The sequence below is a fragment of the Crocodylus porosus genome, unplaced genomic scaffold, assembly GCF_001723895.1.
Source record: "Crocodylus porosus isolate Cpor-Errol unplaced genomic scaffold, CroPor_comp1, whole genome shotgun sequence".
Lineage (NCBI taxonomy): Eukaryota > Metazoa > Chordata > Crocodylia > Crocodylidae > Crocodylus > Crocodylus porosus.
Genome location: NW_017728914.1, coordinates 25724953 through 25751366, shown reverse-complemented (window position 1 = coordinate 25751366; position 26414 = coordinate 25724953). Strand labels below are relative to the sequence as shown.

At 43.9% G+C, this 26414-nt stretch overlaps 1 protein-coding gene across 3 annotated transcripts; it reads right to left on the bottom strand.

The window, feature by feature from the left end:
• Positions 1–206: 206 nt before the first annotated feature.
• On the bottom strand, positions 207–24239 carry KIF3A (kinesin family member 3A). 3 transcript variants are annotated; one of them, XM_019535036.1, is made up of 19 exons: positions 24134–24239; positions 21584–21866; positions 19958–20102; positions 19625–19709; positions 19012–19117; positions 17869–18008; positions 17087–17284; positions 16469–16643; positions 15316–15417; positions 12908–12982; positions 11054–11062; positions 10206–10362; positions 8603–8783; positions 8164–8274; positions 7945–8070; positions 7519–7572; positions 6737–6805; positions 5066–5190; positions 207–3982 (listed from the first exon to the last, which is right to left on the bottom strand). In XM_019535036.1, the coding sequence occupies exons 1-19, from the start codon at positions 24137–24139 to the stop codon at positions 3934–3936; spliced, it is 2196 nt and encodes a 731-aa protein (XP_019390581.1). In that variant the 5' UTR covers positions 24140–24239; the 3' UTR covers positions 207–3933. The 3 variants fall into 3 exon arrangements, with proteins under 3 accessions (XP_019390581.1, XP_019390582.1, XP_019390583.1); XM_019535037.1 differs by lacking the exon at positions 12908–12982; XM_019535038.1 differs by lacking the exons at positions 11054–11062; positions 12908–12982.
• Positions 24240–26414: the final 2175 nt, after the last annotated feature.

Here is a 26414-nt window from a genome sequence, read left to right as displayed (position 1 = left end):
ATGCAGCTACAAACCATCTTTACTTCCTATCCAGAGGGGACAGACTCTGTTAACAGCTGTCAAATACTGAAGTCCTTGGACTACAGATACTAAGTGCTGAGAACTGTGGTAAAGTTAGCGGCCATTCTCCAGAAGGAGTCTCTCAGCTGTCAGTGCAGATGTTGTAAGTGGCTGTAAATTCAGAAGGAAAAAAATGCTGTAATAAACAGGATTTGAGATGTTTATTTCCTGGCATGAACATGCTCCACATAGACACACAATACTGTTATATACGAGTGAATAAAATTTATACATAAAGTACAATTAATAATTAAAACCTTACTTCCAACAAAGTTAGCAAACCAATAAATAGAGCAAATTGTACAACTAGCATTTTTGTCTATGTACAGAACTGGCAAAACAGAGGTACAGAGAAATAGCTATAAATTTAGCATACGGACTATAGTGTAAGTTAGTGAAAGGCACTAAGGAAGATTCCCCCCCGCTTCATCTAGCAACCCCAAAACCAGGAAAAATTAAAATATGTTCTAGTGTAAGTAATGTTAAGAATGTGACAGAGACTCAGAAAAATGTAGTGTTCAAGTCAACATTTCTGAGTTGATGTGGCCCTTTGGTAGGGAGAAAAAGCAGTTGCACACACAAAAAGCAGGAGTTAAGTAACTACTATAGAAGCAAGGACTGAACTGAGATCAGAACAGCATTATCACCTAAAATGAATTTAAAAACACATTTTACAATTAATTATGGACAAGTCTTTGTGTAGGGCTACAGGGTAGGGTTATGTGATAAACCCACAGACCAGATCTGTGTTTTTAGAACAAGGCCTATAAACCAAGCCAAACACTCAAACTTTAAAAGAACTATTAAGTCTTCAAGGTACTACAGCTTGAACCTGCTTAAGGGATTTCATTTCTTCTTCATGTCTTTTTTAACAGCAGGTATATTTTTCCTCCAAAACTAAAGTTGTGACAAAATCCCAGGCAGCAACCTGTCCCAGAGAGCACTGATTTTATTTATGGACTGGGAGGATAGGAAGCTTGCATAATTTGCTTTAAAAAAAGCTAACTGCTTAACTATAGCTGGTATCTCTTTCTTGGAGAGATGGGAATTCACACCTCATATCAAATTGTTAATGCACATATATTTAGAGCTGACCGTCATTTTGGTAGGGGTAGTCCGGATGTCTTTAAGCCCGAAAAGTGTGCATCTACCTAACCATTAAGGTCATTTTCAAAGAGTACCACACAGGGGAAAAACACCTCAAAGCTTTCCTTCATTGCTGCTTCCTGTAGCCACAATGGGAGCTCTTCTATTACAATTCACTAAGTAACTTCAGCTCCTACAGAACCGGCCCAAGCCACAACGCTATGTGGTGCAGCTACAACCAGGAGCTCGCCTGGAGCTTGGGCCTTGCAGAGCTGCACAGTACTTCCCCTTGGCAGCAGTGAGTGGGATCACTGTTGCAGCTCTTGGGCTGTTATGGTCCCTTTTCAGTCCTTTAGCTTGTAAGACTGTCAGACAAGTCAGGTGTTTCCAGAAGTTTGCATCGGCTTACAGCAGTAAGATTGGTTTAAAATCCCAAAGCTTTTTCTTTTTTTGGAAGAAAACAAGAAGATGCAGGGGCACCTTAAAACAGAGCAAGCACTTGAGATGCTCCCTCTTTTTAAAAACAGTGTTATAATAAATAAATAAATAAATAAAAAAGCAGTGCCAAAGTTTCACTTAACTCTTCCATAAAGTTAACTAGTGGATTCAAATGGACACAGTATAATGAGCTTAGCTTAAAAGTAGTGTGTTTTTTGTTCTTGTTTTTAAAGACAGACAAGCCCTTCAACAATAAATCAATTTTGCTGCCCTCGTTTACACTTCAAATTTTTGCTCTGTAAATGCAATTTGTGCGATAATGCAACACTTTTAAATTTAAATTTCATATTATCACACAAGTTATGTTTAAGGGGAAAAGGATTTTTTTTTAAAAAAATTACTGATCCTTTCCCAGTTCCATTATCTAAGTTTAGTTCATAGTTTTGGTAGGTTGGCCAAGCAGTGTTACAAATAATCACAATTTTTGGTAGTATTTGAGGCTACTTGATTCACAGTGGAAGTGCTCATTCGGTTTATGGTTTTGTGAAGATATTAAGCTCCAGAGTGTTTTGATCCTCCTTTGAGCAATGAGTTTTAATTTATCATTTAACAAGACAACAAGTCCAGGCTAACTGAGCTTACCTAGAAGGCCACTGAATTTAGCTCAAGTAAAATTTGATCTTACAAGGACATATTTAAGTTGTTACTAACAGCTCTCATAGACATTCACATAAAAGTGCTCTATGATGCATCCAGCAAGGCCACCAAGTACTAAGATGGCTCCATGGACACACTGGTGATTTGAGGCTTCTGACAGTTTTCCACATCAGGAACAAAGCAACTGCAAGTCTTGTTACTAGAACAAGTTTGTTGTTACACCTGAGCTTTGATTGTGCTAGCTGCTGTTCAGTTACTTTTAGGGGCTTTTATGTTTCATGGCAGCAATCGCAGCTTTTTCTCTCTAGGCAACTTTGTAAAGTTACAGACATTTAAGACAAGCCTGGCTTAGGAAGCTTTAAGACTCCTGCAGCCACTGCATCCCAGCACTAGTTTCATGTACATGACAAGAGTAGTATATTAAAATGTTCAGATTTAGCAGCAGCACAACTTTCAAAAAGAACAACCGGACTTGCAAGGCAAGAGCAGCCACTGCAAAAGACTTATTTGAAAGACAGCAGCCTCCATTCCTCTTAGCATAACGGAGGGAAAAAAAAAGATTGCTTAGTCTACACAGGCACATGGACAAATGTAGGAGCACAGACTCTACATTTTTTGGATCAACTGTGGTCAACTGAGGTCCAGCCGTCCTTAGACTCAAGCAGCATTACATGTTTGCCATGCTCCATTTCACCCCCCGGGGCATCCACCTTTTCCATCCAGACTGACAGCAGAGCAAGTAACAAAATAATGCAAGGGACCAATTAAACACATTCCCCCCCTTCAGCTACTAAGTGTGGCCAAAGCTACAATGCAAAGCAACTTTATGAGAAGGATTTGTTCTCTCGCACTGTCAGTTGTGACCATCCTCCAAGATGCCATTCAATTGTGTGAGATCATACAGGAAAAATAAAAGCATAACAGTACATAATATAAAACGGAACTGAAACAGGTTGGTTCTCATTTGCACTTCAACAAAACATGGTCCCTTGCCAGAAGGTCCTGGATTTGCACAGTTTAGGTTTTTAAAAAAGCTGCCCTATCTGCAATGATATATAGTATGACTATGTATGTCTTAGTTGCTAAAGTAACAGAAAGAAAATCTGTTGTTTTGTGTGTGAAATGCACGTAACAGCTTCAATCAGAGTATTTACAAAGCTAAGGAAGGGATTCAGTGTTCTGCTTTAGTTATATTATGGATTTGCAGCCACCACATTCAAATATACGTAACAGTGCAACACAGGACAACGGTGTAAGTTGCCAATTTCATATGGCAAAGCAGGACTTTAAACAGATTCACCAGGATTTAAAAGGTCAGGACCCTATCAAACATATTGAGCTAATATATTGTAACACTGAAACACATACCTAATGTGCGTGCCTTCTATACATTTCAACAAGGGTTACTGCCAAGAGTTTCCCTGCACGACAAAGAATTGTATAACACACTGACAATTTCACAACCACTGTAGATATTGGTTTAACATTATGTTAATATAACATACAGTATAATGGTAGTTACATGGGAAAAAATTCATTTGTTTTGAAATAGAGCTCCATACCCATAGAACAGTGTCACAGCCACCTCTGCATCACACTGCGCAAATTCCTCAATATTTCCAACGAGCTGTGGTTTTAGGCCAAGACATATACCATGTGTTGATCTTTACTTCCATCCTGAATCTGTGCTGCCTACTGAAGCAGAGAATCAATTACAGCTCCTGGCTTTGCCGAACGTTTTCTGGTTGGAGGAGAGTGGGAAGAAGTGGGAATGGGCATTAAAAAGAAGAAAAAAAACCCTCACATTACTAGTATGCCCAAGAAAAGGAGCAGCCAGAATCTTCCAAACACACAGCACATAGTATTGATTTTGGTACCAGCCTGTCTCATTTAAAATCTAAAAATACTACACTAAAAATCACAACTACCTGCTTAATGCCATGGGTGGAAATCTAGGTTTTCATCTAGTCTCCTATGACCACCATCCTCACCCTTAAATGTCACTTGTTAATTTAGACTAAACTAGAATAAAAACACATCAAGCACCTAGGTGAGAGGAATATAGCCAAAACAGCAAGAGTTTAGAAGTTGCTAATCAAAGTAGGCTTATCTCTCTGGACAAGATTTATATTTAATATTATGAGCAAAGAGAGTAATTAACTATGTCCTCTATGCCATGACAAACCTTTACTCAATTTTAGTCCTCAACTAACTTTACATATGTGGGAGGAAAAAAGACCAGATTTTCATTTTTCAAATTTTAAAATTCTAATTAGAAGGAAAGGAAAAAAAAGGAAAAATGAATTTAAGAGAAGTGCTGCAGCAAGCTTTATCAATATTGTATATCGGTAACCGAAAGTGATCATCATTAAACCATTACTGTTTTCTTCAGGTAATATGGTTTTCAAGAAACACTCTGCCTTTTTAGTACAACTGACTTCTAAGTTTAATGCATGAGGGCTCTCCAAAACACCTGGATCCAGTTGTTATTCACTCAGAACTGCCATTCAAATTAAGAAGATGCACAAGTTCAGACTACAGCAGGGGCAGGCAATTATTTTGGGCGGAGGACTGCTTACTGAGTTTTGACAAGCCTTCGAGGGCCACATGACAGGCAGCTGGGGCTGATAAATATTAATTTTCTAAATTTTTTAGGGGTCCCATGGGCTGGATGGAATGGCCTGGTAGGCCACATCCGGTCTGTGGACCACACTTTGCCCACTCCTGGACTACAGGATTGTGCCCCAAAGTAAACCGTTAGGAATTAAAGTGTCCTCAATATTAATTCCTTTCTACATCTATAATAATAGACAACATTTTTTACCTTCTCCCAGTTTTAGGCCTTGATCTTCCTTTTGAAGTTCTTGGTCTTTCTAGCTTCATTAAAGACTGTCTGAGGCTCTCTTCAGTGTAAGCTAGATAAACATGGGAAAGGTCCACTTCAAAAGGCTGAGAAAAAAAAACAAAACATAACACAGGATCCAATTTACAAACTATGCATAATTCCCCATCCATGAGAGTAAGATAAAGTTTACTCCATAAAAGCAATAAAAACAATCAAATACAGAGGTTTACTGAAGGAGATACAATACAGATAATCAGGGATCTGGGTTTTCCATTTGCCACAAAAAAACATGGAAAAAATACAGATCTTCTCATTTTAGAGAGAAAAATGCAGGTTTCCTCCTTTAAAGGAAAAATGCATGAAACGGCACATTTTCCCTTGTAGGCTGGCAGAGTTCCAGCCTGCAAGGGGCTGAGGCAAGCGGGAGCAAGGCTACCAGGCAGGGGCACCACATGCATGAGCGTGTGTACCCATGCACATGGCAGCCAGGAGAGCAGCTCCCCACAGGTAAGACTTCAGGGGGCAGGGAATTTCCATAGTAAGGGAGAGAAGGGGCTGGTCATTCAAGGTAGTACAAGGAGCTTGGGGACTGGGGTTGGGGTGGGAATGTGGGACCGCAGGGCCTGGACAGGGAGCGGGAAAGAGCCTTGGGTGCCTCATCCAAGGTGTAGCATGTAACCCCCAGATTTGTGTGGGATAGGAGTGGATGTGGACTGCCTAGGCAGGATCGGGACTCCCCACCCTGATACCCTCCCCCTGGGGACCTCCACAGCCCAGTGGGTGTGACCTGGCAGAGCAGGGTGGGGGTAAGGAGGCTTGGTGCTGCTGTTGGAAGCCCTGCACTGACATAACGAGGTGTACTCTGCCCACCCAGCAGCATCCAAGGTTGCAGTGCAGAGCTGTGGCCCCCACTGCTGGTGGGTGGGCAGAGGACATCTTGCAACTGCAATGCAGGGGTCCTGGAGGCAGCACCGAGTCTCCCTACCTCACCCTGCTCTACCCTGCCATGCCAGGTCCCACCCACTGGGAAACAGAGGCCCTTGGGGCCTCTTCAGTGTAAGCTAGATAAACATGGGAAAGGTCCACTTCAAAAGGCTGAGAAAAAAAAAAACAGGACAGTAGCAGAGCAGGGAGCCCTGAGCCGACAGCAGGCAGCCTGCATACACCCTCTCCCATGGGCTCTGCTACAGCCGTGCTGCCTGCAGGGGAGGGGGAGCTGGGCTCCATGTTCCACTCCAGCCACAGCAGTTGTTGCCTCCCATGGGTGGCCGGGGGAGTTCCCGGCCCTGTAATTCTGGCAGCTGACGGCCCCTTCCAACAGGACTGTGGGGGGCACAGGGCACTGGCATGGACAGGGCATCAGCGTATCAGGGGTGTTCAGCACCACAAAGCAGAGATGGTAAGCAGAAGGGGCAGGGTAAGCTCTTATTTTTTGTGATCAAAATAACACAAAATCTAATGCCAAATTGTATAAGTATTTACAATTTATTTTATTATAGTGATTGAGGCACTGGTAGGCTTCCAATTTGCTTTAAAATTTTAAATATATCAATAAAGCAGAGAAAGCCAGGATCCCTGCAGATAACCATTCCTAGATGGCAGGATACAGGTTTAGCTCAGTTTGACACAGGTTTATAAAAACCCACTTACATCTTTTTCCTTTTTATCTGGGACTGGAGTCTGTTTTCTCATGTTGTTTCCTGTATATGCGACACATTTCTTAATGAAAAAGAAAGATCTGTTAGCTAAATCAACCCTTTGCACTATAAAACTGATTGCACAGTTGTGTCAGTTCACATTTGCTGCTAGTCTCAATTCAATGGGTCTGAGAGCTACATGAGAGATCTTTCTTTTCTACGCTGTAGAGAAGTCTCTACAATGAGGATCAGGTGGTTGCTCTTTAATGCTGTCGCTGAAAATGAACATTCTAGGACTGGTGGTTGAAGATCACCACCCCAGGAAGTTAGCAAGCAGAAGGTGGTACTATAGTCTAACGACTTTTGGGGCACAAGCCAAGATACGTCTATTTATATAAACTTCCCTACCATTCTTTTTGTTCCAGCAACATTGCCTGACAGTGTTTTTGGTGACAAATGCAATGGTTTTTGTTAAGTTTTGTTGGTGGCAGAACTAACGAAAACAGCAAAATCCTTGATAGTTGGTCTGGTTCTAAGCAGTCAAGCTTGCTACCATGCATCCTGCACCACACTAGGGAACAACATAGACTCATGTCAGGGGGCAGTGTGCTTCATTACAGGCTCGCTACTGCAGTCCTTTGACGCTAAGAGTACATGCTCCACAGGCAACAGTCTGATCAAGCAAAGCGACATGAGTAATGTTGGCAACCTTTTCCCCAGAGATCTTCACTCAGATTTAACAGTCTCAACCTTGCATTGAAGCAGTTAGCACCATTTTGTATCAGCTCATCTTACCAGCTGCCATTCTCCAATATCTTCATTCCAGTGAACATAGTTTTCAATCATTTCCTTAGAAGAAATCAGAAAAACAGCTCGTTTTGATTTGTGGGCTTTAACTCCTAATGCATTCTAAACATAGCTCCTGTAAGCGTGCCCCGCGAATAGCATTTCAGAACAGCCATGCAGTTCTGGTAATTACAACTCCTCCACTGAAATCCCCTTAGAAGTTAACTGTCTGTTTGAACTATTCATTTACAAACCCAACAGAACGTTGAGCAGCGCCTTACGTGTGGTGCTTTTCAACATCCGCCAGTCCTAACACACTGACTATGGAGAATGAAGTGTTTTGCTGATGACAACAAATGAAAAGCCAGAGGAACCAGATGTGTGGTTTAATATTACTGAATCCTAAGGCTAAGGGCCAGGCCTCCTTTCCTCTACCTGGTAGTCCTGAGGTATGAAGTTATCTATGATGAGCATCTGAAGGCGCAGCTCCCTGCTCAGCTGTCGAATATTCTCCAGCAACCCTTCAATCTCTCTCTGATGTTCCTGCTGCAGATCTGCCATCTGTGGACAACCGAGCAAGCCATCAGGAGTTTGAACCAACTTTAGACTTTAGCCACATTACACGACTACTCGCTAACCATTATGCACACTGACCTCGGATTTGGCAGCCATTAACATAGTCCAGACTTTCTTCAGTTTCTTGGTCTTGCCTTGTGCTTCCTCCTGCAGGCTGGTGTACTTCTCCTCAATATCCAGACGCTCTTGCTGTTTACAAACCAAATACAATCACAGTTTAACATTCTCACCCCCATAGGTGTTACAACAGGAGGTGCAAATTACCTACATGACATACTGGCTAGTGGGGACAAGGCTATGCCTAGCCCAAGTTGCATCCCACACACATAACACTATCACTACTCACTGCCATAGGATCGCTCTTTTTATGCTTTTTCACATACAAGTGTTAATCAACCCACTGAAACAACCGTAGGGTCCATTTCAAGGGTTGACAGTGGAGAGCTTCTGACTGCTGACACCCAGTGTAATTAATCCTACCAGTTAAAAATATTAACTGTCAGGAAGCTGATCAAACCTCTTTTTCCTCAAGCTCCTTGCGAAGCTGCTCTGCTCTTTTCCTTCGTTCTTCAAGCTCCATGTTAGATTCCTCAAGAAGTTTTTCCTGCTCCTCTGCTTTTGCCAGCAAGTCCACCCCTCCCACAATCACTTTCTTCTCCAGGGCTGACAGTTTCTCCAGCAGGGACTGGTGCTCTTGTCTGAGGAGAAAAACAAAGAGACGGGCAATGTCACATGTGTCGTGAGCCAACCCCGGTATAAAACAAGACCCGGCCTCAGTGGTGGGGCCTGGAATACTTATTTACTTTGCAGGTCCTAGTATGAATAAGGAAATAAATACAAGTCACTTCAAGGAGCTTGCTCTAAGATTCTCCTTCAGCCTGACACCATCATACAGACAAACAGGACAACAGACATTACAGTCTCTCCAACCATCATTCCTCCCTTTTACAAGCGGCTGCTGGGATGCTAAGGTTGAGGGAGATCACCTCTTCCTCCATTTTCAGTGCTCCCTCTGCTGGTGCCCAGCCAGTATAGCAATGCCAGAGAGGAAAGGGCATAAGGCAGGGACAGGCAATTACTTTGGGCAGAGGGCCGCTTACTGAGTTTTGGCAAGTCATCGAGGGTCACATGATAGGCAGCCCAGGGCAGATAAATACTAATTTTCTAAATTTTTTAGGGGCCCCACAGGCCAGATAGAATGGCTTGGCAGATCGCACCTGGCCCACGGGCCGCATTTTGCCCACCCCGGCATAAGGGCTGGTAGCAGCTGCCTACATCCAAGACTTGACGGAAGGAGAATGAGAGAATAGCGGCAGGAGGGAAGCAGCTTACGACACGTCTCCCTGACTGATTCACCAGGCCCAAACAGCAGCATCATCAAGCATGGCAGCCATGTGGCACTGCTGACCAGTAGTGACTGCTCCCTTGCCCCATGCAATAGTCCACCTGTAGAGCTGTGAGGATTCAGCTACACTGCTCTCCAGGCAGAACAGCACTGCATGCCTGAGGATACCATAACCTGGTGCAGTAAGATTACTGTGTAGACATATCTTCAGGGGCTACAGGTAAAAGGCTACATCTTTCAGCACAAGGCCTCTTGGACTCTGTTAACACCTGCTCCAAGCAATCTGGTACATGCACAGGGCTCTGCTACAGACCCCTGTGAGATCTGACAGGCTGCCTTTCAGTCAGCTTGGCTGTCCCCCTGGCTGTCCCCCAGAAACCAGCTCCTTCACCTCAATGAAACATAGCATCACTGTAGTGTAGCTGTTACTGTGATGTTACTTGTGATTTCTAAGGAAGCAACTTAATCTACATTGTACCTTGTCTAAAATTCTAAAGGAGTACCTTCAGTTTTTTGATCACTTCTTTTTATGGCTCATTAAAATTCCAAGTTAAAAAAAAAAGAGGCAAAGCATTGCTGTTGCCCTGCTCTGATATACCCAATACTGGCTAATATCCTTCATTTGCCCATTTACTTTGAGAACAGCAAGATAGGATGGGGTTTATTTTGTGAACTGCTGCTTTAATCAGCCAGTTCACTGCCCACTTCCACCAGCTGCACACTCCTAATTAGCTGAATTCATAACAAGCTGTCCTGACCATGGCCTGACACTCACTGAGCTTTCAGCAGATCCTTTTCTCTCTTCTCCAGTTCTGCCCTGGCTTTGTTTCTCTCTTCTTCTTCCATGTCAAGCTTGGTTTCAAGTGCTTTTCTCTCTTCGTCGATCTTTGCTTGCATCTCTACCATCTTATCAGGAGAAACTTTCTTCTTGCCTTTGGAGAAAGTCAGGGAAAATGTGAATTATTTAAGAGCAAAAACATGACAGGCTATCTTTCTTTATTACAGCAAATTTTTCCTCAGTATCAATTAAATGCGATCTTCAGCCAAATTAAAAGAAAGTTGTGATGGCTCATATATAATTATACTGCATCTCTTGATACTGGAGTTGACAATGTCATTGTGCAGTAATGACCATATCTAGAGATAATGGCTGTGCTTCCCAGTTTGGGCAGCAAACCACTATCTATCATGCTGCTATCCAACACGGACAACTATTTTCACCAAAATTCTGGGGTATTTTTGTTATCAAGTCTACCTTCCAATAGTGCTTTGGTTTACTCATGGATGGAGGTGAAAAAGATCAGAAGTCAAGAAAAGAAAATTATAAAAGAAAAATTCTTGCTTACTGACTGGTATGCAAATCATTCTCCATGCAAGAGTTTAGCTCCAGACCAGAGCCCTTGTGACATTCACAAGCTCTGCTCTATTGTCCCTGGTGTTCTAAGAAGTTCTACAGAAATCCCCCTGAAAAGACATGAAGCAGTCCAAGACAAGTGGAGGGAGACTCCTTACTTAAAGCACATTCTCAGCTTTAAAGACAGAAAATAGAGGCAAATGGAGCAGCTGTCCCTTAACATAAGCTCTAGAACTGTTCTCGATGGAGTGCAAATCAATCACACCAACCTGCTTGATCTTGCATTAAGAGGAAGAAGTAAGCAAATCGTAGAAAGGCAGCAGGTGCATAAAAAGGGAGGAAAAAGAAAACATATTACTGTGGGACTATTTCAAACAAAAATTCTGCATCAATAAAAGCATTAATCTTTATGTGCATTTATCGACAGAAACAAATCAGTGGGATAATATTTATTAAGTAAGATTCCATCAAGGCAAACATTAATGCATTATGATTTTATGCCTCGAAAGAATAAGTGTTCTGTACAAAAGAATAATCTTTTGCTTATTCAGACTCAGCAGTAGCCTGCTCCTGCACTATTTTCAATATTATGCAGATCCTACATGTGACACTACAAGCCTGCCGCAAAGATCATGCCCTGAGAAACATCCAAGAAGGAATCTACTACGCTAGAAGAAGAAATGGACATTTTCAAGGTAGCCAATTATTTTACATGCCCTGTAAAACCACAGTACATAGAAAGCTTGCTCTACATTGTAGCCAAAATTTCCAAGCCAATTCATTGCATGTTACATGACCAATTGCACAGATGGGATTGCAGCACCGAAATTTTATGTTTAATAAAAACAAGATATTAGTATGTTAATTTGCAGTAATTCTGATGCTTCCATAGAGGTATATGGCTAGTTTGGATTATTCAAGCAGTCTGGATCAAAATGAAACAGGAAAAAGTAGAAGCATAAACACAAAATGGAGATGCACATCATGCAAAAACCCAACATGACAAAAAACCACAGTGTGTGAGGACAATTAATATTCTGTCTGCAGAGCACGTAGTATTTATCCTATTCACTGAGCCAGACCCAACTCCCACTCCAGGCATAGCCATGTCTCTCTCCACTCACTGCTGGAATGCACATCCATCCCCACAGAGACATTTCAACAGGCAATTTGCTATTTAGTTTGCTGTCCTTGTCCAAGTGCTGAGATTAAAACTAGTTTTGAAACACGAAATCTGGAGCAAGTGCATTTAGCATCTCTTTGGCTTCCTGACTTAAAAAGTTTGCAGGGATATAAGCATGTTGTATTTGCTATCAATAACCGGCAAGCAATTTCAAAGGCAAGAAACTCTTCAATTATAACTAAATCTTTACGTCTTAAGACCTTCTAGACTCTCTCTGCCTAGGAAAGAGAATTAGCATGGACTATGCTAACTCAAATAAGATACAATTAGCGTTCCAAAGTCCCCACAATCCACAGATTACGGATACTTAATACTATTTTGAATAAATTAGCTATCACTAATTGATTTCAGGGTTTATATGGAGACCAGAAGTCCTGTCTGCGGTAAGGGACAGCTTCTTCAGAACTGACCCACACATCTTCCTCACAACTAGATGCTGGGGGCCAAGTACACAATGCATTAATGACACTTCTACAACAGACGAGTCTTAAATCCAAAGTCATTTTTAATAGCCACTTCCAGGATTTGAACTCTGGTATTTTTAAGAAAATGAACCAGCTGGGTTCTACTTAGTTCTTTCCAGACTATAAACCTAAAATAGGATTTTGATTTTCTACCAGTTGTCATTTTAATGGAAGGAGTTTACACAACACTGAAGGCAAAAATTTGACACTGTTCCTTTATTCACTTTATAATTAGTGCTAGCAAAGTACTAACTTCCTTTCTTTCCTCTTAAGCATGAAGCTAAAATATGCATGTGAAGCCACTGTTTAAAGCTTGAAAGCAACAAAAAGGAAAGCATGCTTTAGCCAACTTAAAGCCACATTTCTTTCTGGGGGAAAAAAAAAGTAGCAGAGCGCAGTACAAGATTCACATGGAGAAGTGCAGGGGTTATGGAAAGACCAAAGCTTTGTTAAATGACTTAAGAGCTCCCACTCACTAGTGAAGGACTTATCCAGAGGTTTCTCTATAACAGAGCATGTGGAGTCTGAACTACTACTGCTGCTGCCACTGCCTGGAAAACAAAGAAATGAACCCCACGGAAAACCCAGAAAAGGAGAAACAAGAGGAAGACACACACAGATGAAAATAGTTCCACAGGAAAGAAACCCAAGAGAGCCAGCAGGAAGACGCGGTCAGTGGTTTTCATTTGGAAATTTGGATCCCTTAGTCATACACAGCCATCATTTTACAGAACAAAAACAGATAGTCGAGAGTGACTATTTTGGTAAAAACCCATCCTGACCTCAACCAGTACTGAATGCAACATGCCAAAGACTATGTTGTGACGAAATAAAATGGAAAGTGACCCATGCATCTATTGCTCGTTAAATATATTAAATATGAAGACTACGATGGGACCATTTGCTACTGGGCATAGTAGCCCAAGCAAGATGCCCATTTACATCAGGTGATAATACCGGTCGACAAAGGCAGAAGCCTGCTGATCAGTTAACTTAGTGAAGGACCGAAAGCAGAAAATCCTTTGGGTCACTCAGTGTCTTCCAAAAGTGCTGTGCATAACCTAACTAACTGTTTTAAGCAACAGCAATTAGGTAGATGGGTGGGTCTTGCTATAAGTAGTAACCCTGGGGGAAACATTATAAATATATTAGATGACTGTACCTGCCATGAGTTTCTATATCTTAATTCTAAGCTATTACAATAAACAGGACTTTTTTCAGGATTGTCAAATCTCCCATTAATGGCACAAAGCAAGACATACAATAATTAGCAACAAAGGCTAATTTTCTTCATGTTAAGATAATTTCTGCTCTCAGCTAAACTTCCAGATTTGCACTGCTTCACATGAGGAAAACTTTGCCTTCAGGTGTTTTTATGAATGGTATTGGCAACTAAAACTACTTTTCATCCCCTGGGCCAACAACCTGTTGCAACCACGACCTTGAATGCAGGTTTCAGCCTTACGATAATATCAGGCTAGCTGAAAACATGGGAATGAATTCAGACAGAAAGGACACTTGTGAAGGTTGAGAATACAGAGTCAATATCCCCATCACACTAATGGTAGTTGGATCAGACAGCATAGGGAGCTATAACACAAACAGCTGGAAGAGGCTTATTCAAACTGCATGCTAAACTGACAATATGGCAAACTTACGTTGCAACACTGGGAACGGATAAGGAAATCAAGATCTCATACGCCTTCAGTGACAAACTGCTGAGAAAGCTGCGGCCTTTGGCCTCAGGGCAGAGTTCTGGGAATGCACCATGGGATGATGCATTTTGTACTACACATTAAAATGTCATGTGAAGTTTAACTGTGCCTGGAACAAGAGACTGCAACTGCTGCCCATCCTTTTCAAGGAAACCAGCCCCTTTCGTAACCCTGAGGGAAAAGAAGCTAAAGATGACACAGACTGTCTAGCTTTCAGGCTGAAATTCTGCTAAAACAGATTCTATGCTTGTTAGATGAAAAAGGTTCCAGTATTAAAACTAGTTGAGCAAAGAGGGTACAACCATGCTCTGCACTGCATCCTAGCACCTCATTCTGACTCCTCATGAAGAGAAGTCGCAGGAGTTCCTGCAGCTCTTCCACTTGGACAATGGGCTCCTATCACAAAAGGATTTTTGTTGCCAGGGCCAGCAATGAGTCCTTCCTAGATTTTAATAATAACTGCTCGTTCCAGGTTCAAAAGCATTCCTTCCGTTTTAAAAACTTCACACAAGTAGTTTAGATTGCGCAGGGGACAAAGTAAGCCTTCCTGAGGGAATATTTAGCTGAATATATGCAGCTTGATATGTTTGACTTCAATAGTTTTTTTCCCAGCTATATACAAGTAAAATATGGGGATCCAGTTCTAACATGAACATGTGTAACACAGAGATAATGATAAGACTTGCAGCAAATCCAGATGGTAAGCTAACCCTTTACCAGAGCAGTTGTGAATAAAACCACCCTGAGATCTCTGTATTAAAAAGGTAGGTTTTCTTCTGTGTCAGATTATTGACCTTTCCCTCCTCACAATTCTGCGAGCCAGGGGAAATTCTGGTGTGGGCGTCTTGTCTAAACTCAGATACCTATGCACAAGCCATATGCAGCCACCCGCTGGGACCAGAAAACCACCATATCAGAGAAAGATACCACAAGCAAAACTACCCAAGTGGAAGCAGACACTCTATACAGTTAGAGCAGGCCATTGAGAATGGCTACTTCAAATGGCTTTGTTTCTAAAACAGGCATGATAATTGCAGCGGGCACCAGAACTTTACTACAGTCCCTGTTGAATCCATACTGAATTCCAGGTGAATCCATCCTGGTTCCTGAATCCAACCACTAGATGAGCCCAAAAGAACAAAAGCAGAGAAACAGTTAAGACACCCTACCCCTTCGTTTTCTTCGTTTTTCCCCATCCTCTCCAATCTCCCCCTCATCGTCCTCATCCTCCTCTTCAGAATCACTGATATCAGAGCCAGAGATTTCTTCCCCTGAAATGCAAGATTATGCTTTTGAACACATACACTTCCATGACGCACCACACCACCGCCTTCAGTTTCACTGGAAGCTAGCACGAAGTTGACAATGGAGCAGTGATTGAGATATGGAAGATACTAGGGATCTCTGAGGGACTTGAGTAATTTAAAGTGAATCACTCAGTGGTGTGAAGCCAACAGGCATAAATTAAACATGTCCATTTTACTTGGGGGGGAGGGGAGGGGAGCACAGCTCTTTCAAGAGTAACACGACCTTGCATTGCATTTAGAGATCAAGACAATCCCGTTCTACGCCATTTTACTTCTATATAGGAGCATCCACACAGGAGTTCAACAGGTTCAATATACACATGTTGAATTGCAAGTTAGTTGATGTGCCTTAACTTTCCAACTATCAGCATACAGGCAAGGCCCTGGATACCAAAAATACAAGCTACATTTTTGTAATTCTCCATAGTTTCCACTTGAGAAATTTTTGCAAACAGAACCCATCCCAACTGTGACTGCTAAGTGCAAACACAAAGCACTTAGGTGCTCATCATTATGTTTTCACACTACAGATATTAACCAGGATAATATAGAACTGAGCATGAGATAAGGCTGGTCCATTGCTGGATCTGGGTGTGCAGGGTAGGGCTGGTGCACTGCTGGATCCATCACACAGAATCAGGCTACACCTGGGGTCAGATCCAACCTACAGCTGAACTCAGACGTGCAATGGATTTCACAGTATGTGACGGATTCAATCTCATACTGGCCGACAGTGCCTGTGGACTGACCCTGCACCACTGATCTAGCCAATGGGGCCGGAACATTGGGCAGCACTGGTTTAGCTCAACATTTAGCACTGTACTGTATACCTGTATTGTTCTCTTGGTATGAGAGATCTCCCACTGCATTTCCTTCTACTTACGAACAACAAAAGTCTCACAGGGGCTCAAGCTATTACAGGACACCCGGAACATGTGCAACAATGCCTGCTTTACACAGGACTGTAATTACCCACGAATATATAGTGCAGCATCACACACAAGGAAGTGCTTACCTTCCTCCAGTTTTTTTTTAAGCTCTTCTATTTCCTTTTGGAACTGACGGAGCAGGGCATCCTTCGGATCTTCATTAATTCTGGCCTTATTCTTGATATTCTTGGCACGATTGGCATATCGGAGAGTACTGATAGTCTCATCGTAATTGTAGTCTGCTGGACCAATGTTTGCACACTGATACGCAACAAACCAGGAGTTATTTGGTGTCTAGTGTTAAGCTACATGCAAAAGCCTGAACTACAAACTAGGATGAGAACATGGAATTTGAAACATGAACTTGCGCCCAGTTCTGCAAAACCCTCATTGCATTTTTCCTCACCAGGAAGGCTCCTGCCTTCACAGCCTAAGCCAAATCCTGACTTTGGATGTACAAACCTTTAAACCCTATGTCCATGTGTACTCCTGGACTGCTTCATCCATAAAGCAACGACAATTTTATTTACAACTGTACAGGTGGCTACGGCTTGCACAAGGCATTTCTATGAAAGAAAACAGTCCTAATATACAGAAGAAAATACCAATGTAAGACTAGTCCAGTGAGAATTTTACTTCTATTCTCCCTTAAAAATACAAACTAGACTCCTAGGTCACTGGCTTTTGGGAGGCATCGTCCTTACCATCATGGTCTTTGAGTTCCCCCCCAGGGAGTCCTGCAGAAGTCGAGTCAGCTTAGAGTTACGGTAGGGAACATGAGTACTCTTGCCATCCACCAGTGCAGAAATGACATTTCCCAGGGTAGAAAGCGACAGGTTAATTTTTGTAGCTTCCTTCAGTCGTTGCCCTGTAGCTCCAGTTTTTGCTTGTCTTTCTGACCCCTAAAAAAACCAAACCCAGAAGTTCGTAGGGAATGAAGTCAAGCAGATAATAATGAAATTGTCAGACTTTTAGGTAGCAAGATCCAGTACCCAGCAAAGCAATGTAACTGGAAGACAACACATCCTTTCCACATACAAAGATATTAACTCAGACAGACAAATTGTAGTTAAAATCCATCCAAGGTAGGTTTCTAAAAATAATAATTTGTGTTGCCTATTGGTGGTGGAGAGGGAAAACCAACATGATGGTGTTAGAGTGAATTTAATGGAACCATCTAAAGGCACTAGTAGCAGCAGCAGCACATTAAATTATTGCATCCCTTCCCCCTCCCATCTACTAAGAAACTTTCTCCTGCCCAAGGCTTGGTTTTAACTGAAAAGTTTTGCCAGCATGGTGATGTTGTCAGGAGCGCAAATTTAAGGGTGGGAGGATTCTATACAAATCGCTTACTCAATCCAGCTTTTTATTGCAAGACAAAGGACCTCTGGCCCATATTGTTCAATATCTACGTACAGACCTTGAGTACTAAAGCAACAGCCATCCCCCAACCAGCATTTTGTTAGCTCTGTACATAGCTACTTACAGCAAGATCTACCAGGTGCAACTTGCCCATGCGAACGTGCATATTTCCATCGACCCCTTTCTCGCTGCACTCAATGGTAATAGTGAAGATAGCATGGGAGCGGGAGCTGTGTTCATTCATGTTAGTGGCACCAACAGAACCTTTTAAGGGACCAAACAAGTCAGAACTAACAATGATACACAGCTTAACATAACCCTTAACCTGAGAAAAAGCAGTTACAAAGCATTTGTTACAATTTAGCAATTTCAGAGATTCTGTAAACTAGATGTATTTAGAGTGGAATAATCATTTCTGAGTAGGAATTGACGCCCAGTTTCAATGCTCATTACCCTGATAACAGACTCCACCCCTCCCTGATTTTTAAACAATGCTCATATCATATAGCTAAGGGGGCTTTTTTCTTGTGGTCTGTAACAGCAGCACTCCTGTTTAGCCTAGATGGCTGGCATATAACAGACTAGCAAACGTCCAACTTCTTGCTGTCGTCCTCCACACAACTTCCAAGGATCAAGCCTGAAAAGTGCCAGAAAGTCCCAATTCTCCTTCCTTTCCTTTGGAAGATTCAATTACATCAAAGATGAAGAGTCCAAGCAGGACAATGTTCAGCCCTCCTTATGTTAAGACCATTCACCTTTGCTGACTGATTTGCAGTCAGTTTTGGAAGTACTTATATTTTCTCACTACAGTAGGAACAGGCTGCTTTGATCTCCATTTTCTTTCAAAAGCATTCATATTCTCCATGTAAAAAACGGAAGTCTGACTGCTTACAGAACCAGCTTGTAACATCACAAAGCCCATACACTAAATAGGGTGAAGAGAAAGAAGAGATGAACTCAAGATCTGTGAGGAGCCCATCTTGCTGTACACACTCTCCAGCCCCCACAGGGAGACAATCTTTTCAGCCGCGAAAGATGAACAAGGTATATCCAGTCCTCTTTGATTGCTCCTGCATGAAAGGAGTTACTGAAGAGACAACCCTTCCTGCCTACTCAGATGAGATGGCCAGTCCTAAAGTTCTGTAACACTGGAAACGAAAGACCGTACTAAGGTCTTAAAAGCAATTGTGTAGGTAGCAATCTACCACGCTACACCAGACTGCTTTAGCCCAATGTGCAAAACCCTCACAGCCACAGTGCTACTTACGGTTTTTGTGGCCTAGTGTCATGATTCTGTCCATATCATCTGCATTATTGACAACATAGGCTGAAAGGTCTTTGATGTAAACTCCCACATCAGGTCTCTCTTTAACCTATAAGACAGACAGATTAGACAGGGCATTTCCAGAAACTGCATATGGTTTAGTCATCAGGGCACAGCACAATAGTGCACTTCTGCTCTAGCAGTGTAGAACAGAACTCATGTGAAGCACATGCTTTGTCTGAACCACACATAATAACAGATCAAAAGTCCTGGCCTAAGGCAGCTTCTCACTGCCAGCATTGTCAAGGCAAGTCAAGTGGAGGCCTTAAGTGAAATCTTCAAATCCTCAGGGGGACTGTCAAGGGACCTTCAGAGAGGAAACTAAGTGAGCACCACCTTAATGGGAGCCAATAGCCTCTCCTTATTTCTTACAAGGCAGTTTGCCAGATGGAGAAACATTAGGGAAATGTCAAAGTCAAGGATTAGCCTCTTTAAAGGGGAGGCACTTGGTCTAGTGAAACATGCTAAGAAAATCAGAAATTTTGCACTCCTTCCCATCCAAAGCCTGTTATCTGACACCAGTTGTTCTTAAGGATGCAAGCCTGCCCGTTCTCACCTCCAGCCTCTGTGTCTGGTCTTTCCCTAGCAGGTCACGCACCTCCTCATTGTAAATTTCCAAGTAAGACACTCGGACCAAAAATCTAAGAGTAAAAAGGTCAAGTATTCGTTACTTGTCACAGATTTGATCTCAGAGTGCAAAGAAACTTGCAGGGTGCCAGCAGAACCTTACTGCTTTACAGACAAGGATTACTTAAGCACCAACTAAAATTCAGCCCCAAATGAAGTCACTGGCTACATTTTTACAAACTTTAATAACGTAGGATTCCACTGAAGATATCCACAAAAAAAGACAAGCATGGGGTGAGTCAAAAGAAGAGAGTTTGTTTACCTTGTGTCCCCCTCTGCCTTTGCAATGTGACCAAATATATGGGCAAATGAATTGGGAATGATTCCTCTAAGTTCAGGAACTGCTCGGACACCCTCCATGGTAAAAGTTTTGCCTGTTCCAGTCTGCCCGTATGCAAAAATGGTGCCTGCAGTGCAAAAGGAATATTCAAGATGAATCAAATGCCAACTGGGGCAGCTCTTAACCATTCTTCGGTTCCACCAAAGCCATTATCAATGAGTAGCTAGAAATTCTCCAGCTTTTTCAACATGTATTGCACAGGCCTAGAGGAAATGCAAATGTTGTGCAGTCTTTGCAAACAGGGTCAAACTGTTGCTTGTCCAATTTGCAAGGTGCTTAAGAAACAATAGCACCACCCAGGGGTAAAATTGTACGCTAAGGTTACTCACAACTGGTGTGTCATGTCTTTTAAGTACAAGAACACTTAGAACATCTCATGCAAACAACCTAATCAATAATGCCTTCCATTAGCAAGTCATGAGCCAACTGAAAAATGACCGATTTGTAGTATTTTTGAATTTGCTCATGTTCTTAGCCACCAGATTGTTCAAAACAATGGAGATGGCTAATTGCTATTTTGGCCTCTGTCCCTTGAAATGTGTATCCTAGGCAAAGATCAATATGTAATATGGTAAAATAAACATAAGGAGAAACACAAGTATCTTTAAAAATGGCAATGGAGTGGTCTCAAACTCCCTCAGGGCCATTACTCCATGAGTAGCAAGAGCACTCTGCCTGCCATAACTGAATCAGTTTGCTACAAATATCAACCTCTTCTCCAAGCAGGATGCAAGTTTTTCAAAACAGTCCCAGTCTGGTCTACATCATCAGTTCAAAGTGCCACCTGTCTGCAGCAGGAAGACTCAATCAGTGACTCAAGCACCACAGAATATATTTGGCTTCCGCCTCAGTGCTAAGGCTCTGCTGCAGCAATCAAAACCCTATGTCTTAAACCAGCTCTTAATTCGGGTTTAAGTATGTCTCTCTCATTAATCCACACTTATTGTTTAGGGAGCTCAAGGTTCACATCAAGAGCAACTTATATTCTGTTAGGGTATATTTTGCACCTCCTTTAAATTGCCTTGCAACTAATTACTGGTTGTAACGGTCCCTCAGAAAGCAGGAACTTACATGCTTAGCAACACATTTTCCTCTATTAACTCTGGATGGCAAACTATTTTTGTAGGTCTCCTCATGAAAAAAGGAGGACTCGAGAATGTTGGTAACAGTAGATAAAAATTCATATGGCTTTGCAAGTTGGAAAAAAATGGCCCACTAACTGTGGCAACACCCAGGACTCAAAAATAACCAAAGCAAATTGGATGCTTATCTTGCTGGGATCCTGTGACCCCAGCTGACTTCCTGCCCTTTGGGTGGGGGACTGGACTTGATGATCTTCCGAGGTCCCTTCCAGCCCTAATGTCTGAAATCTATGAAAACTGAAGCTGCAAATACCCTTCACAAGCATTCCGTTTCAAGCAAAAAGTGACTATGAATAACGCTTTGAATAACATGGACTTAGTACCCAGTCTTCGGCAAATGAACTTCAATCAAGATGAGCAGGATTTTGACGGTAAGATCCTTACATTTATAACATGAAGGACTTACCATTATATCCTTCCAGAACAGAGTCAATAATTGGCCTTGCAGTTAAGTTATAGACATCAAGCTGTTTACTCTCTGGTCCAAAAACCGTATCGAATGTAAACGTCTTTGGAGGTTCATTGGAAGAGTCTGTTTTATGAACAGTAATCGTTCCCCTCATCTCATCCACATTAACTGCCATCTTGTAGCCCATCGCTTTCTCGCGTTCATTTAAAGGTCTGCATCGGACAACAACCTTGACATTATCACAGCTCTCAGGCTTGTCCAGCTTCTCAGGTTTGTTGATCTGTGTACATAAAGAACATGCATTGTATGTGTTATAGTACAAGACTTCCAGAAGCATATGAATGTACACACTGACCGGTCCCATTTCATGTAACTCTTTACAGGAGCAGGAACTTGTTCTGTTCAGTAACTGTTCAAAATCAGACTACTACAGCTGAGAATTTCACAGCCACACCAAATCCTCTTTAAAATGCCTTCGTATAATTCTTTGTTTGCAGACTGTTGCCAAACTGTTTGTTGAAAATACCTTCACACTTGGAGATATTTGTATTGTATCACTAAGTTACCCTGATATTGTTAGTAGTTCCTGTCTGCTGCTGGATGGCGTAAGTGAATCATCACCATAACCTGAAAACCTTACAACTAGACAGTCTGTTAAACCTTTTTTCTCTCTGATCAAAACCATGTGTTGCAGCTATGTCTCTCAGTAAAGCTTGTGCATTTAAATAAATGTTCACTAAAATCAAATCAGCTTCTGAGTTTGAGTATTCACAGGAGTTCACACAGGGTCTTTATTCAGCTCTATTTCAAGGGTAAGCTGAAGAACACCTTACAGATACGATGTCCTATATAGACATGACACATGCTTCTTTTCTTACAGGACCTATGAATACGAATCCTCTGTCAACATTTACTCAATTTGATGGCCAAGTTTCCAAACACAGTGATCTACCACACATCTTAAAACCAACAGCAGATCAGTCAGGACTTATGAGTCATTGCTTCATGTTAGTGGCTACTTAGCTGATTGACTTTTTCTAAGTACACCAGGAGATTGGCAACGGACAGTCTCCTAATACCACCTATCAGCTGTCAGTAGCCTGATTTCCTCCATCAGACCTTAGGCCATGGTACAGCACAGAAACAGAATGCTTTGCTTTGGTAGATGAGCTCCCACTGCCCACAGATAAGAGACATACATATGTGCTCATCCTGTCAGAGGGTGGGTGCACTATTCTTGGTGCACCTCTGCAAAAGACAATGTTACTGAAACGGGTCCAAACCCAGTGAGTCACTATGGCCAACATTTCCTTTGTTTCAGCTACCCTCTGCTGCACACCTCTACAAGGCTTAACCCCTTTTTCCAACATTTTTGTGGAGCCACCTAGGGGCTGATCTGTACTGAGACCAGAAGAGTCACTGTTACTAACAGGATTCTTTTTACCAGAGACCCCCAAGGATTGACACGGACCCTTGTCCAATTTGGTATCAACTAAACTTTAATAGTAACCCCTAATCACTATTACAAGTTTCCTCCCTGTAATGTGACCTGGCACATGGCTCCTTTAGATATTAGATAGCAGTGACCTTCAGTGGTACCAGCCTCGGGCCCTCTGCTGGGTGTGGGATGTTTGTTTCTGGCTCTCCAGCCGTTCAAGCGGAAATCCACGACTGCCCTCCATCTCCCCAGAGTAACAGCATGAACAAAACGTTGTTTCTTTGTTTGCCCATTGCTTTTGTAACGTTCTCCTCCCAAACTGCCCAACAGTCAGGTTCCTTACCTCATCTGTTTAGATAAGATACTCCAATCCTATTCAGTTTTGGTTACTTTTCTTTTCAGGGAAACTGATGTACCTGGTTCGTCCACCATACCCGTCACAGCACTCCCTTTTTCCACTGCCTTACAAGACACTCTGTACAACTGTACTGCTTAGGTCCAGGAAGGCCTAGACCAGCAGGTCCCAATCTGTGGTATGGTTACCACCAGCAGGTCACAGACAACCTGGCAATGGTACGCATTCACAGATTGATTATTAGTTTATATGACAAAAATCTGCTGGTGGTACTTAAGACTGAACTGAAAAAATCTGCTGGTGGCACCTAAGGTCATACCATTTTAAACTGGCGATGCACAATCTGTCAAGAGTTTGGGAACTAAGACCAGTGGCTCCCAACCTTTTTTCCCTGCAACCCGCCCCTGGGAGCAGAGGGCGGCAGGGGGGTGGACTGGGGGTGGAGGCGCACACACACGGCTCGTCTTGCGTGTGCGGCATTTCCCCGTGACCCTCATTTGGGTTGCAAACCGGGGTTGGGAACCGCTGGCCTACAGTATGGCTAAAAACCTTCGTGCAACTACACTGACCACCACGAAGCACATCCCACCACCGGGCATCCATCACACCCCACAAACGGGCCATGTGGCCACGTGACAGCAACAGCGAGCAGACCCCGCCAAAGCGGGCCCCGGGGCGGGAAACAGCAGCCCATCCCAGCCCCGCCCCGCCCCAGCAACGGCGCCCCTAGCAACCGCGCGGGCGGGGCGCTCACCGGCATGGTGCACGGTCCGGAGCTACCCGCAGCGGCGCAGACCAGGGAGCGGCGACCCCGCTGCACCGTAACAATAACCGGAGCGCGACCGCCGCTGCGCCTGCGCCTCCTCCGTCCCCGCCTCGCGGCTCGGAGCGGCAGGGTGCCCAGCCAGTCCGCGCGCCGGCCGGAAGCCGGTCAGCCAATGAGTGCGGGGAGAGGGTGGGGCGGAAAGAGCGATTGGTGCCGGGCGCCAGCCAATGAAGCGTGAGGGGAGGGACGGTTGCTCTCCGCAGTTGCCGCAGCGCTCGTACGCAGATTGCGCAGGGGGAGGAGCCTCCGAGCCAGGACTTCCTGGGCGGGGCCAGTGTCTCCTGAGGGCGGAGCACGCCCCATGAGATCCCCGAGGGGAGCTGGGCGCCTCAGGAAGTCCCCAGGCATGATTTTGCCTGCATGCCCTTGTTTACACGTACGCACGTGTGCAAGGACACGCGGTCGTGTGCACCCGTGACGTGCCACGGACGTCCCGTTTAAACAAGGCCGTTCCCTGGTTGGGGTGCTCAGCTCTGTGTCCCCGCGGGCCGTCGAGGGCCTGGCTGGTCCCAGGCCCCGCGCGGTGGAGCTCAGCTGCAGGGCCATACTACCCCGCCTGCCGGGACCCCCACGGCCCAGGACGGTTAGCCGCCGGGAGTGGCAATGAAGGCTGCCCTGCCCCCCACCACCAAATTTTCAGAGCAGCTGGGCCAGATGACGCGGCTCCGTAGACTGCAACGGGCCCGTGGGCAGGGGCTTGACACCCCGAGCTGAAGCATCTCGGGTGACCTTACTTGGCGCCCGTGTCGGCCCTGTTCCTGTGCCGGGCGTGAGTTTTGTGTGTAAAATTTGTCTCCATCTGCCAGATCCTCGCTGTGGACATTATCAGCAAAGTTACAGAAAATCTATTGAAAGAGCTGAAGCAACGTATCCCAGGGAAGAAGCCCGTGATTTGGTGGTGTGGGAAGCAGCATTCAGGTTGTGAACATGGTGTGGCTCAATCAGCCTCGGCCTGTGATCGCCTACGACGTCCTTCTTGGTTGACACGACGCTCCCTCGGCTCCTCTCCCTCACAGGCCCCTTGAGGTGCAGCCGTCAGGCAGCTGTCGTAGCAAAGCAACGATCATAAAAGAACAGGGCCGGAGTGGCAACAGGAGAAAGAAAGACTCACAGATGTCAACGCAACCCGCTTTCTCTGGCTTGATTCCTCTGTATAATGCTGTCAACTATCCACGTTGTAGCTGTATTGGTCTAGAGGCCAATGGTAGGACTCGTGGTAGAGGTGATATCTTTTATTAAAGCAGCTTGATTTTTGCAACATCAAAAAAAAAGTAATTGCAATTCAGTATATTTTTTTTTTTGCAAAAATCGAGTTGGTCTAATAAAAGATATCGCCTCTACCACGAGTCGTGATTCCTGTCGAATACTGCACGTGGCACCCCCCTTACCTCTTTGGGTGGCTGCTGTGAGGCAGACTGGTTTTGTGTCAACCGGTAACACCACAAAGGTTGTGACCAACTGCTTTGAGAAGATCTCTCCTTGCCTCTGGCCGAGGCTGTTATAACTGCATCAAGGAAGCATGTTCTGCCCGCCCTATGTAGCAACTGGATGTACAACAAAGGGCCGAACATTTTTAGAAAAAGTCACGGGGTTGTAACTTTTCTTTTTTTCCATTCATGTAAGAACAGGGTGGCCATCAGAGAGGACCGTCCGGTTCCCCTCTGTCCTCTATGGATACAAAACCCAGCGCCTTTATAGTCTCTATTTTTCTCTTATTAGACCACATGTCCAGGCTTTTGCCAATCTTAACCATGTTCACCATCTTGCCATGCCTTGGATAAGTCATCTGTGCCATGGGAACACCACCACAGGACTTGTCCTAGCATTTCTCTCCCAGAGAAAATGAGGAAGTAAAGGCGTGAGGTTTCGTATCAAGAGAGGACAGCGGGCGACCGGCCTGTGCTCTACGACGGCCACCCTATTCTTACAGAAATGGGGACGTACAGGCCTTGGGTTTGGTATGGACAGAGGGCAGAGTAGCAGAAAAGTGGGACGTCCCGCTATGTAGGAAAGACGTCCACCGGGATGTGTGACCTGCAGACAGCCACGGGCTGGAAAGCCGGGCTGGAAGTGAAGCTCTGAACAACAGTGGGCCCGACCGGTCCGGGTGGACTGCCCAGCCCGAGCAAAACACGAGCAAAGCCCGGGGGGGCGGCCTGGATCGTACCAGGGCAGGGCAGGGCAGCCGGCCGGTGCATGCGGACACCTG

Coding starts and splice junctions, on each gene's coding strand:
- KIF3A (XM_019535036.1), bottom strand. Junction 17,285..17,868: donor TGCACCTGGTAGATCTTGCT/GTAAGTAGCTAT, acceptor TGGTTTTTTTAG/GGGTCAGAAAGACAAGCAAA. Junction 12,983..15,315: donor AAAACGAAGAAAACGAAGGG/GTAGGGTGTCTT, acceptor TTTGTTTTCCAG/GCAGTGGCAGCAGCAGTAGT.